Source organism: Lucilia sericata, unplaced genomic scaffold, assembly GCF_015586225.1.
Source record: "Lucilia sericata isolate MDLA Ls3-8-SP2 unplaced genomic scaffold, ASM1558622v1 Contig000251F_arrow, whole genome shotgun sequence".
Lineage (NCBI taxonomy): Eukaryota > Metazoa > Arthropoda > Insecta > Diptera > Calliphoridae > Lucilia > Lucilia sericata.
In genome coordinates this window covers 318,407-333,080 of record NW_023994277.1, presented here as the reverse complement: position 1 = coordinate 333,080, position 14,674 = coordinate 318,407, and the positions used below count along the sequence as shown (strand labels likewise).

At 28.2% G+C, this 14,674-nt stretch overlaps 1 protein-coding gene across 4 annotated transcripts; it reads right to left on the bottom strand.

Annotated features, from left to right (window-relative positions):
* Positions 1-910: 910 nt before the first annotated feature.
* On the bottom strand, positions 911-14,293 carry LOC119602745 (dynein light chain 2, cytoplasmic). 4 transcript variants are annotated; one of them, XM_037954429.1, is made up of 3 exons: positions 14,211-14,293; positions 8,939-9,185; positions 911-1,691 (listed from the first exon to the last, which is right to left on the bottom strand). In XM_037954429.1, exons 2-3 carry the CDS (start codon positions 9,044-9,046, stop codon positions 1,530-1,532), a joined length of 270 nt encoding a protein of 89 aa, XP_037810357.1. In that variant the 5' UTR covers positions 9,047-9,185; positions 14,211-14,293; the 3' UTR covers positions 911-1,529. The 4 variants fall into 4 exon arrangements, with proteins under 4 accessions (XP_037810357.1, XP_037810356.1, XP_037810358.1 ...); XM_037954428.1 differs by having other exon boundaries at positions 14,111-14,258; XM_037954430.1 differs by having other exon boundaries at positions 14,153-14,258.
* Positions 14,294-14,674: the final 381 nt, after the last annotated feature.

Genomic DNA, 14,674 nt, shown 5'->3' with positions numbered 1-14,674 from the left:
AAACACACAATTTAAAGAAAATTCTTAAAAAAAACTAATATTTGAACCAATTAAAAAAGGAGAAATATTTCTCGTTAAAAAGGTGCTGGATAAATAGGTAAAATGTTTAAAAAAATTATGTAATTTTTTTCCATTTTCAAAAGTGCAATGAGAGAGTGATAGAGATGATTAAGTTTTTTTTTGTAATTTTTATTTAAGAGTTTTTTTTTTATAAAACTTTAGACACATTTTTTTCTTAAGGGATTTCTTTTGTTTGTTTAACTAAAATAAAGAAGACTTTCTTTTGTTTTTGTTTTTATTATAGAGCACTTATGCGTTCATTTTGTTTTTTGGGCAGTTTATACTAGAGTTAAATTAAAATTAAAAAAAGTAAAGGCAGATTAAAAAGTGTGTGTGAGAGAGAGAGAGAGGGGGGTTTAAGTAGGAGTTATAGAGTGAAGTTTTAGAAAAAAGACAAACTACTAACTGAAGTTTATAACTACGAAATTAAACAATTTGCTATTGTTTCTCAAAACAGCTAAAGATTTTCTTCTTTTAAAGAAAATTTTCTGTTTCCTTAAGTACTTAAAAGCCTTAATTTTGTTCAACTCAGACTTAAAAACCTTTTTATCCTTAAGTACTTCAAACTTGAATAATTTTTCAACTGTTTTTTAAGTTTAAAGAAATAAAGGGATTTCTTGTATTGTTTTTCTTCTGTGTTAGTTGTTTTTTTTTTAATCAAAAAATATATGTATGTAAGTTTTCTTTTTAAAATCTTGTTTTATTTACTTATTTCTTAAGATGGATGGCCGTATTTTGTGTTAAGTTTGCAAATTCAATTAATGTTTAACTTAAACAAAAAGTAAAATGTAATAAATAATTTAAAGGGTTTTTTCTCAAATTCAAAAATAAGTTTCAAAAACTTTCTAAATTTGTTTTTGTTTCATTTCAATAAATTTATTTCTTTTTTTTCTATATTTATTATCATTACAAAGTAGTGCATAAATATTTCCAGTTGTAAACATAGAAAAATAAAAGAAGAAATAAACTTCAAATCCAAAACATTACAAAAATCAGTTCAAAATCATCATATAAAGTATTAAAATGTATTTAAGTAGTTCTGTAACAAATACTCCTTTCAGTATTCATTTATAAATTTACACACACAAATTATTAACAAAAACCCAACAAATTACATTCAAATAAAACCAAAAAATTATGAAAAAAAGTTTTTTTTTTTAAGATGAAATTGAAATTGTTACTATTTTTTATCATTTAATTACTATACGTTTTTCCCCTCTTCTTTTCAGCTTCTTGTTTTTCTTATTTTTTTCTACATAAATTGTAAAATAGCTTAAATTCTGCTTTTTTGTGGTATTGTAATTTTGTAGGTTTTTTTGTAATTTTTTTCTTGTTTTATTTCAATAATTTCGTCATGTGGTTTTCAATTTTTGTGGTTCAATTTAATGGTAGTTGTTTTTTAATTTTATTTTATTTATTATTATTTTGAAATATTGTGTTTTTTGTTTGTTTATTTTGTTTTAGCTAATTTAACCGCTCTTGAATAATAGAATTGCCACCTGGCCTAAGTAAAAGTATATGAAATGACGTGTTTCATGCGTTACATAGGAGCCGAAATTTCTTCCTACAATACAATGCCATGTGGGGTTGTATTTTTTGTCGAATTCCTTCTTGATAAAGGCTGCAATGTCCTGGAAATGAAGAAATCAAAATTATTAGTTATAAAACAATAAATACATATTTACAAAATTTCGAAAAAAGGAAAAACTATTTTTCTGAATTTATCGCAAAAATTATTTGAAAATTATTAAAACTTTAAAAAAAAATTGAAGTAGAAATGAACTTGAACAGAACTAGAACTGAACTAGAATTGAATTTGAACTGAACTATAACTGAACTAGAACTGAACTAGAACTGAGCTAGAACTGAACTAGAACTGAACTAGAACTGAACTAGAACTGAACTAGAACTGAACTACTACTGAACTAGAACTGAACTAGAACTGAACTACTACTGCACTAGAACTGAACTAGAACTGAACTAGAACTGAACTAGAACTGAACTAGAACTGAACTAGAACTGAACTAGAACTGAACTAGAACTGAACTAGAACTGAACTAGAACTGAACTAGAACTGAACTAGAACTGAACTAGAACTGAACTAGAACTGAACTAGAACTAAAATAGAACTGAACTAGAATTAAAATAGAACTGAACTAAAACTGAACTACTACTGCACTAGAACTGAACTAGAACTGAACTAGAACTGAACTAGAACTGAACTAGAACTGAACTAGAACTGAACTAGAACTGAACTAGAACTGAACTAGAACTGAACTAGAACTGAACTAGAACTGAACTAGAACTAAAATAGAACTGAACTAGAACTAAAAAAGAACCGAACTAGAACTGAACTACTACTGCACTAGAACTGAACTACTACTGCACTAGAACTGAACTAGAACTGAACTAGAACTGAACTAGAACTGAACTACTACTGAACTAGAACTGAACTAGAACTGAACTAGAACTGAACTAGAACTGAAACTAGAACTGAACTAGAACTGAACTAGAACTGAACTAGAACTGAACTAGAACTGAACTAGAACTGAACTAGAACTGAACTAGAACTGAACTAGAACTGAACTAGAACTAGAACTGAACTAGAACTGAACTAGAACTAGAACTGAACTAGAACTGAACTAGAACTGAACTAGAACTGAACTAGAACTGAACTAGAACTGAACTAGAACTGAACTAGAACTAGAACTGAACTAGAACTGAACTAGAACTGAACTAGAACTGAATTAGAACTGAACTAGAACTGAACAAGAACTGAACAAGAACTGAAAAAGAACTGAACTAGAACTGAACTAGAGCTGAACTAGAACTGAACTAGAACTGAACTAGAACTGAACTAGAACTGTACTAGGACTTAACTATAACTGAACTAGAACTGAACTAGAACTGAACTAGAATTGAACTAGAACTGAACTAGAACTGAACTAGAACTGAACTAGAACTGAACTAGAACTGAACTAGAACTGAACTAGAACCGAACTAGAACTGAACTAGAACTGAACTAGAACTGAACTAGAACTAAACTAGAACTGAACTAGAACTGAACTAGAACTGAACTAGAACTGAACTAGAACTGAACTAGAACTGAACTAGAACTGAACTAGAACTGAACTAGAACTGAACTAGAACTGAACTAGAACTGAACTAGAACTGAACTAGAACTGAACCAGAACTGAACTAGAATTGAACTGGAACTCAACCAGAACTGAGCTAGTACTGCAATACAACTGACTGTCTGGACTGTAGGTTGGACTGTAATCTAGTCTAGTTAAGTACATGGTCTGACAAAAGTTTAGTCTATAATCCCGACTTTAGTTTAGTCTCTAGTCCAGACAGTAGACTATTCTATCATCTGGATTATTATCTATAGTCTGGACTATAGACTATATATATAGTTAAAGATGTGGAGAATTAAGTTTTAAATATATTTGTGTATAACTTAAATAAATGCAAATAAAAAATATAACCCAAAATACATAAATTCATTAACATGTCTAGAAGAAATGCTCTTGCACCAAAACATTCTACAATTTGAGAAAATTTTGCCAGACTAATAAACTATAGTCTAATTTAGGGCGCCAAGCAAAAACTTTATGTAAACAACACTCTGGGGGAAGAAGAAAATAACAAGTAGACCTTTTTAGCAGTAAATGAAAAAAAAAATCTGAAGTTCATTTCTTGCAACCAAACACACACATTCAACTTGAATTTTGTATATAAATGTTATTTGTTAAATTAATATAATTAAACACGCAAACCTTAAAAACAAATAAAATGTGTGTATAAAAATGTTTGTTTTTAAATATAAAATAATATTTTTGATATTTAACAGCTGCATATTATATGGTATGTTTATGTATGTATGTATGTGTAAATTGTACTGTTAAATCAATAAATTCTATAGAATATGCATTAACAAAGTTGTCATACACTGTTTATCTCTCTACCTTACAATAGCTACATGCATACATATTATATACAATATAATAAATTTACCCTCCTAATAGTATTTAATGGCTCTACCCACCACCACCTCTAACGTCAATCTAAACAGTTTAATGTTATAATAAGTTGGGTGGGTGTTGGTGTTGCCTAGGTGTAGGCCAAGACTAACTAAAAATGGCCTAAATGTATACTTTACTTTCTTTACAAGTTTGTGCTATTAAACAGATAATAATATTGCTATTTGTTCTATATATTTTATTATGTTTTCCAACATATTTTGTGCGTGTTTTAGTTTAATTTCATTTTTTTGTTATGTTAAACACTTTTGTTTTGCCATATTTAGTTGTTAATTGTTGTTTTTTATTAAAATTCAGTATTTTTAAATTAAAAAAGAAAAATAAACTTGTTTTCCTATTACCAAACAATTTTGGTTGCAGCAACAATATGTTTTTTTAACACGCACATTTTAACCTAAATATTTATACAAGTTTTTTGACATTTTTATTGAAGGGAGAGTTTAGAATTTTTAAAGGTTACTGTTATAAACAAAGTGGCATTATCCCTTGTTATTAAAGCTAAAGGTTAAATATACATTAAATCTTACATTTAAAATATATTTATATAAAAAAAATACTGCAACAAATCCTTTTAAAATCTTTAATGTTTCTTTAATGACTATTTTCCTTTTTAGCGTAAATTTTCTGCTTGTTTTTCTAGTTTCAAATTAAATTTCCGTTTAATGTTTTCACTTTTCAATTTTGTGTGAGTTGCTAGTAGTACAAAATGTTTAAACACACAAACACATTTATATTGCCCTCAAGTTTTGAAGTAAAAACAAGTTATATTTTTGGTATATAAAACTCAAACCTAAAGGAAAGTTTGAAAACTGTATAGTTTCATGTTAAAAATCAATTATTTTTGACAATTAGGTTAATTAAAATTGATTAGAAAAATATGTACTAAAAATACATTTGGAAACAAAATATAAAGGTGGACATTTAAACAGTATAAAGAAAGCCCTTTTTAAAGCAATGTAATGTTTCCAGTAGTTCAGATCTAGTTCTATATAATTCCTAGTTTAGTTATAGTTCTAGTCTAGTTTTGGTTCTACTCTAGTTCTGTTCTAGTTCAGTTCTAGTTCAGCTCTAGTTCAGTTCTAGGTTTGTTCTAGTTTTGTTCTAGTTTTGTTCTAGTTTTGTTCTAGTTTTGTTCTAGTTTTGTTCTAGTTTTGTTCTAGTTTTGTTCTAGTTTTGTTCTGTTCTGTTTCTGTTCTGTTCTAGTTCAGTTCTAGTTCAGTTCTAGTTCAGTTCTAGTTCAGTTCTAATTCAGTTCTAGTTCAGTTCTAGTTCAGTTCTAGTTCAGTTCTAGTTCAGTTCTAGTTCAGTTCTAGTTCAGTTCTAGTTCAGTTCTAGTTCAGTTCTAGTTCAGTTCTAGTTCAGTTCTAGTTCAGTTCTAGTTCAGTTCTAGTTCAGTTCTAGTTCAGTTCTAGTTCAGTTCTAGTTCAGTTCTAGTTCAGTTCTAGTTCAGTTTTAGTTCAGTTCTAGTTCAGTTCTAGTTCAGTTCTAGTTCAGTTCTAGTTCAGTTCTAGTTCAGTTCTAGTTCAGTTCTAGTTCAGTTCTAGTTCAGTTCTAGTTCAGTTCTAGTTCAGTTCTAGTTCAGTTCTAGTTTAGTTCTAGTTTAGTTCTAGTTCAATTCAATCTAATTCAGTTCTGGTTCATTCCATATTCAGTTTAAAAGCTTCAATAAATTTTCCCTAACAATTGTGTATTAACCTTGTTTATTTGTTTTAAATTTCAATTGTTGTTTACTTTTTATTTTTCTGTTAATCATAAATGTTAACACGTGTTTAAATTTATAAAATAAAAAAACCCCACAAACACTCAAACATATTAAATGGGCTAATTTTATGCTTTATCCCTGCAGTTTAGGCAATCTGTCTGCTCGTGTGTGTGTGATACCCCCCTAAGGGTATGCCACACTTAACATTTATAGCTCTACTCACGAGCTTAAACGTCTAGTTGTTAAGTGATGATGACACTTTTTTTTTGCTCCCTTTCTGGCTGCTGGTAGGTTTTATTTTGTGAATTTATTTTCACAATTATATTTTTTGCGGCAGTTTTTCCTCTAACACGATTACCTAAGGTAAATTTAACAGCCATGGCTGGTATTTTTATTTTAAATTCTTTTTTAAATTTTATTTTTTTAACTAACCTCTAAACTATTAGGGAATGAGTAAAAAAAATCACTGTCATTACCTTGGATAAATGTCATGGTGTAAGCAAAAGCACACACACATACAAATAGACTTTGGCACACACTCTAAACTGAATTGCCTTAAAGCTTAAATATTGTGAAAATATTAAAATTTATGTGAAAATGTGTGTTTAAACAGAGTGTGGAAATATATAGACCATATAAGAGAAGTTTCCCTACTTTCAAAACTCTTTTATGTTTTAAATAAGTAAAGAATTCTAAAAAATCTCCTTTTTAAATTATTAAAATTGCTTTTAAATATCAGCTATTTATAACTGTTGTTTTTTTTTATTTTAAATCAGTAATATTTAAATAAATCTCTATCACTTTTTTGTTTAGGGTTCACTAAGTGTGCAACTGCAAGTCTAATGTGTGTATTCAAATAATATAAAAAAAACGTTCAGTTTACTTTTTTTTGCAGTTGCTGCTATTAAACAGTAGTAGGTATTTTGTCTACGGATTTTCCTTGTACATACATTTTCAGTGTCACTATTATATTGAAATTATTGATTTTCTTTTTGTCGTTATTGTTGGGTTTTAGTTTATTCTTGTTCAAAGTGTGTACATCGCACGTAAATACATCATCATCATACTAATGTGTGTTTATCATCAACCTACTACAGTTTTTGAATAACATATTTCCTGTTCAAACATTGATTTGCTTTTAGGGAAAATTATAATAATAATAATAAAATAAATTAAACAGTTTGTAACTAAGAAATGAATAAAAAATAATTATGTAAATGTCATTGAACTTAAATTGATGGAAACAATAATATTAATTAAGTTAACTAGAACAGAAATAGAACTGAACTAGAACTGAACGAGAACTAAACTAGAACTGAACTAGAACTGAACTAGAACTGAACTAGAACTGAACTAGAACTGAACTAGAACTGAACTAGAACTGAACTACTGAACTGGAACTGAACTAGAACTGAACTAGAACTGAACTAGAACTGAACTAGAACTGAACTAGAACTGAACTAGAACTGAACTAGAACTGAACTAGAACTGAACTAGAACTGAACTAGAACTGAACTAGAACTGAACTAGAACTGAACTAGAACTGAACTAGAACTGAACTAGAACTGAACTAGAACTGAACTAGAACTGAACTAGAACTGAACTAGAACTGAACTAGAATGAACTAGAACTGAACTAGAACTGAACTAGAACTGAACTAGAACTGAACTAGAACTGAACTAGAACTGAACTAGAACTGAACTAGAACTGAACTAGAACTGAACTAGAACTGAACTAGAACTGAACTAGAACTGAACTAGAACTGAACTAGAACTGAACTAGAACTGAACTAGAACTGAACTAGAACTGAACTAGAACTGAAACTAGAACTGAACTAGAACTGAACTAGAACTGAACTAGAACTGAACTAGAACTGAACTAGAACTGAACTAGAACTGAACTAGAACTGAACTAGAACTGAACTAGAACTGAACTAGAACTGAACTAGAACTGAACTAGAACTGAACTAGAACTGAACTAGAACTGAACTAGAACTGAACTAGAACTGAACTAGAACTGAACTAGAACTGAACTAGAACTGACTAGAACTGAACTAGAAACTGAACTAGAACTGAACTAGAAACTGAATTAGAACTGAACTAGAACTGAACTAGAACTGAACTAGAACTGAACTAAGAACTGAACTAGAACTGACTAGAACTGAACTAGAACTGAACTATGAACATGAACTAGAACTGAACTAGAACTGAACTAGAACAGAACTAGAACTGTACTAGGAAATGTACTGGAACAAGAACTAGAACTGAACTAGAACTGAGTTAGAACTGAACTAGAACTGAACTAGAACTGAACTGAACTGAAACGAGACAGAACTTGAATTGAACTAGAACTGAACTAGAACTGAACTAGAACTGAACTAGAACTGAACTAGAACTGAACTAGAACTGAACAGAACTGAACTAAACTGAACTAGAACTGAACTAGAACTGAACTAGAACTAGAACTGAACTAGAACTGAACTAGAACTGAACTAGAACTGAACTAGAACTGAACTAGAACTGAACTAGAACTGAACTAGAACTGAACTAGAACTGAACTAGAACTGAACTAGAACTGAACTAGAACTAGAACTGAACTAGACTGAACTAGAACTGAACTAGAACTCAACTAGAACTGAACTAGAACTGAGCTAGAACTGAACTAGAACTGAAATACAACTGAACTATCACCTAAAATCTAATTTACGTCAAATAACCAGATTTTGCAAAAATCATGAAAAAAAATATAATGATAATTTGCTTTATAAAATCATAAATATATAAAACCCAAACAAATAGATAAGATTAATCGGTAAACACAGAAAACATTTATTTAGAGCAAGTTTATCTTATTATTAAACATTTCACTCAGGAGACAAATTAAAACCTTAAGCAAATAAAATCAAATAGAAATGTTTAACTATAGCAAAAATTAATGATAACAAATTTACTTTATTAACGGAGTAAAACAATTTCCTTTCAAACCCTTTGGAGACAAAGTTATTAACCTTGTTTTTTTTATTATTATAAAACAATTGCAATTTAATTGTAATAATTTCCAAGAATTGATAAATATGTAGCAATAATTACTGAAGGTTATTTGTTTATTGGTTTGGTTTGATGAGATGACTTACCTTTTCGATATTATATTTTTCCAAGGCTTGTGTCGCACAATCCACAGCATCTTGTTGCATTTCTTCGCTCATATCAGCATTTTTAATAACAGCTTTGCGGTCCGACATATTTGTGGCTTTTTTATGTGTGTTTGGTTGGTTGTTGGGTGTGTATTGGTTGTTTATTGATTTGTGGTAATTTTGTTGTTGATTTTACTTATATAATATTATTATATTATTTAACTAATAAAATCCAAAATAGACAAAACTGTAAAGAATTAAAAAAGAGACAAGAATGGAAATGTTTAAATTGTATGTTAATTTTAAGTTGAAATATTGAGAAAAACTTAGTTTTAAAAAGTTTATGTTTGAAAAAATGAGGGAATTAAAAGAGAATTCAAAATTCTGTACCAGAACAGAACTGAAATAGTACTGAACTAGATCTGAACTAGAACTGAAGTAGAACTGAAGTAGAACTGAACTAGAACTGAACTAGAACTGAAATAGAATTGAACTAGAACTGACCTAGAACTGAACTAGAACTGAACTAGAAATGAACTAGAACTGAACTAGAACTAAACTAGAACTGAACTAGAACAGAACTAGAACTGAGCAATATCTAATCAAGAACTGAACTAGTCCCCGTTTAGTTTCAATCACATCTTCATTAAGTCGAAATATAGCTTCAATAGATTCAGATCTACTTATAGTTCCAAGTTGGCTTTAATTTGGGTTTAATCGTTAATCTTTTTATAGACATGGTTTAACTTCAACAGATAGTCTTCATACGAGTATCAGATTAGATTCAACTTAAATAGATAGAGTTCATATCGCCCTAATTAAACTTTAATCGTAAGTCTTCTTATAATCCCCGTTTAGCTTCAACAGAAGGTCTTTAAACTATACCAGTTTAGCTTCAATAGTAGTTCTTTTTATAGTCAAGTTTGGTTGTTAGTTTCAATTTGCTTCTTCATACAGTTTTAGTTTAGCTTCAATGGCAGGTCCCTGTTTAACTTCAATCGAAAGTCCCAGTTTAGCCACAATCGTAACTCTATAGCTACAATTTGGTGGCAATATATAAATCAATTAAGCTACGATCGTATTCGTTTCTAAAGACTTTTATTGCAGCCCTCTATACAGTGTCAATTGTACAATTGAACTTTTTATTAGTTAATCATTAGTCAGAGTATATCTTCCTCTTAAAATAAAATAAAATTACCTTACAAATTTCTGCTAATTTCCTATAACCTGCTTATTTATTAAGAAAACTATTAGTCATTTCAATTAATTTACCCAAATAGCTTAATTTTTTAGCAAAATTTATTTTTAGCGACATATCAAAAGAAATCATCAATGAAATTGTATTTCTTTTCAATATTAATACAACAAAAACCATTACCCCACACAATAAATAAAACCAAAGCCGGCACAATTTGTTTGTTCGTTCAATTACAAAATCACTATTGTAATGCATTTGAAATTTTGTGTTAAAAGAAAAAAAAAAAACAACAAACAAACCAAAACATTGTTCAACAATATAAATAAATAAAAGCAATTGGAAATAATATACGATGTAAAATATATTTTTATTACGTATTTCAAGTGGTGGTCAGTCATTGAGTCACTCACTCAGGCAGTCAATCAGTTTCAGTTCAGTTTATTGTGTTTTCAATATTATATATTATCAATGAAAGTAAAAGTAAATAAATGGTGGGAAAATCGTTTATTAACTGTAGTAACGAAACCGAATACAAATTGCTCTAAATATTGTAGGTATTTGTAGGTATGTATGTACTAGTTAGTTTAATTGTTTAAGGTTAATAGCTTAATGTAGGTTTGTGGGTTTTTGTTACAGTGAACAGAAGAGCAGGTGTAGTGTAGAGCTTAGGGCTAAATTGTGTTTAATAGCTAAACAAATATTGTTTTGTTACAAAATATGTAGAGAAAGTCAAAAGTCATACATTGCTGAAACCCTCTACGTTAGGTAAAAGCGATTCCAATTTGTATCGTAATTGATGCTTTAAAGCAGGTGCTTTTAAGATGTTTAATTGTAATTCAATAATTCAATATACATTTATTGATAATCCATTCAATATCTGGGAAATTATTACATAAAGTACCATCACTTCTTCCGTGTTTCATTATGTTCGATAAACTTCCTTCATTTAACTCACAAATGTTGAAAAATAAGAAATTTATATACTCTTCTTTTTAAGTTAAACAAACACTTATGAAATATTGTTAAATTTTTAATTAAAATTCAATATAAAACTCAATATTTTACAATATCTTTCGGTTGAAAAAAACACAAAGCTGAAATTACCGTAATTACTATACAACCAAGTTGCCAGATAGCTTTTTCTGCAGTTGTAAAAAAAGTACTGTATAAACTAGTGTAGTATGCAGTAAATGGTGCTGCCATATGATTTCATAGGAAATCATAGGAAATGAAGCCATTTGAAAGCATTTTTACCCGAAAATGAATAGAAATTAGTTTGAATTAATAAGAATTGAAGGTTTTTTTATTTTTTTAATTGTAATACAAATAAATCAAAATTTTATATAGAAATTAAGACTGAGAGATCATTTTGTAAAAATATTAAAAATTTTGCAGATTTTTAGAAATTATTCAACATTTTCTAAACCCAATAAAGGGCTTTTAACCTAAAATCTATAATATTTATATAGTTTATAATTCCTATAAAAAAAATTTCTTTTAAAGTTGTATATTTTTAAAGCAAAATGTTCACCTAATTAAATAAATATAACATTTCTTAGTCTAACATAAACATCTTTTTTTCTTTTCTGCAAACAAAAATCTTTATTGTATTAGTCAATTGTTTCTAAAACTGACGTCATCTTTAATTTAAATTGAATAGTTATTTTGAATAATAGCCTGAAAAATAAAACTATTTTTGGCTTAGAGAAAAAAAAACATACAAAAATAACAAAAAACCCGTTTTCCTAACAACCGTAAAAGGTACCAAACAAATTGAATTTGAATATTAAATAGCAAAAAACTAATATACATAAATAACTTTAAGTTTAAGCTACAATGGCACGTTAGGTTAAAGGTATTTTTATTACCAACAAAAAAAAAAAAAAACAAATTTAAAGGAATCGATAATTATAAAATAGGCTAACAGCCTAGCTTGTTAAATTACTATAAAAAGCAAGGTTTTTAATAAAGTAAAAAAAACTATTTTTAGCTATTGACTTGCTAAAATTAACACCTCCTACTTAAACATAAAGATTTTTCTTTTTATTTCACACTACAAATTAACTGGCATTTCATACATGACTTAACATTGGATGCACCGACAAATATAATACACATTAACAACATCATCATCTATTCCTAGATGCCCTCACTGTTGTAAATGACCAAGAACGATAGTTGTTGTTTGTATAAGTGTGACTCAGAGTCTGTTTGGTTAGAATCTTTGTATTTAGAAAACTTGTATAAAACTTCATAATAACACTTGATTGCATCCACTTTGCTATGGCTATACTAGTTAAGCTCTCTTGGTCTATTGTTTTGCCATTTTTTCGCCTAAGTTTAAAAGTCAATTGTTTAGTTTGAAAATAAAATAAAGTGGAAAAAAATCATTGAAAATTAATGAATGAATAAATGCATGATGTTATTGTTTGAGAGAGCAGACATCATCATCATCATCGACATCGTCAATATTATAACAATTAGGGTGTTTTTTTTATTGCTATTTTATTTTTGTCTAGGGGAAGTGGGTGTGTGTGTCTAGGCACCTACACATTTATAATAAAAAAAAAGATTTTAAAATAAAATTAAAAAACACCTGTAAACAAATTGTTTTTTTGTTCAGTAAAGCATATCATATGCATTTTAGTGCTGAAAGAAATCAAGATTTTGTTCAAGTTTCAAAACTTTTTAAGCTCTAATTACGAATAATTAAAATTGTCCCTGACACTTGTTTATGGTTAAAAATTATATAAAAATCAGTGGAAGAACTTTTTTCAACTTTTCATTGTGATTTTTGGAAGAAAATATTCCACAATCTAGTTTTATTAAATATCATGAGACATTTTTTTAACTTTTGAAATAAGTTTTTGAATATTTAAATCTTAATAGTGTGTGAAATCCGTATTGAAAGTCAAGTCAGTTGTGAAAATATTTCAGATTTTATACAGTACCTCATTTATTTCAATTTTTTCAAAAAAAGGAAATCTAGATATTCTTTTTATCAGAAGAAACTCATGTAATTCTGAAAAGCTAAAAAAATTGGATTTCATAACAAATTTCGAAAAATTGTGTAATTACTTTCAAAATTCCCACTCCATCTACATTAACACTAATTCCTAACATCTGGCAACCTTATGTTTACATTATGTTTGTCATATATTTTTTGTTGTAAATAACCAAAATATAACGGTTTCTTGCACGATCATTGATATGGTAAGATATGGTAACACCTTACACATTTTTTTAATAAACAAAAATACAAAAACAATAAATTTGGCACACAAGAAAAAAATCGCACATATCTTTTAAACAAAAAGACACAAAATTTCGAGAAAGTTCTTAAGATTGCTGCACAAAACTAATAAAAAAAAAACAAAAAAAAATTTAAGACACTTTTAGCTGAACTTTTTTGTGGCTAATAAACTTTCTTGTTTCTTTTTAACATGTTTGGAATGTTTTTTTTTTAATAAAATTTGTATGATTTTTTTCTTGTTTTTTTAACTTAACCCTGCCACCCACTTTTTGCTTTGCATCCCTTTACCTATTGGTAAAACATTTAACACTTTAAATTTTTTTGTCATGTTCGTTTGGAACTGTGAACTCTTCGTGGTCGTTACCGCTAAACCACCTTGATTTCTTTCCTTTTTTTTCTTTGCTATACCTATGAGTGTTCTGCTTCTTTGACTAGAAACATAACTCACCGCTTGGAATTTATTGCTTTTTGTGGTTTGGTTTCCTCCTATATTGACTCTCGGTATCCTTTTATAGGCAAATTTATTAAAAAAAAATCAATTTTTCCTTAATTTTTCACACATAAACTTTTCAAAAATTCAATTGTTTGATATAAATTTCAAAGAAAACTTGTTAATTTTTTTCTTTTAATACAACAAAAGCCACAAAGTAAACTTTTCTTTCCAGAAAAAAAGGAAGGCCAGAAATGTTAACAAATATTGTAGTTGTTTTTAATATTTTACTTGTTCAGTTAATTCTTTGGCGCTTAATATTTGTTATATTACCGCAAACGTTTTATTGTAATAAAATAATTTAGTTTTTTTGTAATATGTTTTTACGAACTTTTTTTGCGTGTTGCTTGCACGGTGTTTTTAATATGAATATTTTTTAGTAGTAATTGTGTGTTTTCTTCACATACCGGGAGTTGATTGGATAAATTCAGGCGGCTTCTATCAGGCGACTTCTAGCAATTTTCAATGTATTTTTAAAAGTTGCCAGACATAAATAACACAAATTCTGTTTATATTTAATGAAAATATCTATAAAAATGTTTAAAATGTATGTTGTTTTAAAGAATTATTAATTAATTTGAATATATTATTTTAAAATAAATCATATAATTTGTTTTTTATTTAATGTTTTAAAGGTTTTTTGAGTTTTTTTGCTTAAAAATGTTAAAATCCCAGTTTTCGTTACGTTTTTAATCTGGCATATTTATTTTCTGCGTTTTGACAGTTGTTAAATGGTTGTCAGTGGCTATTGTGATTTTGTTAGGTTGTGGTCTTTGCTATGTATATAATTATTGT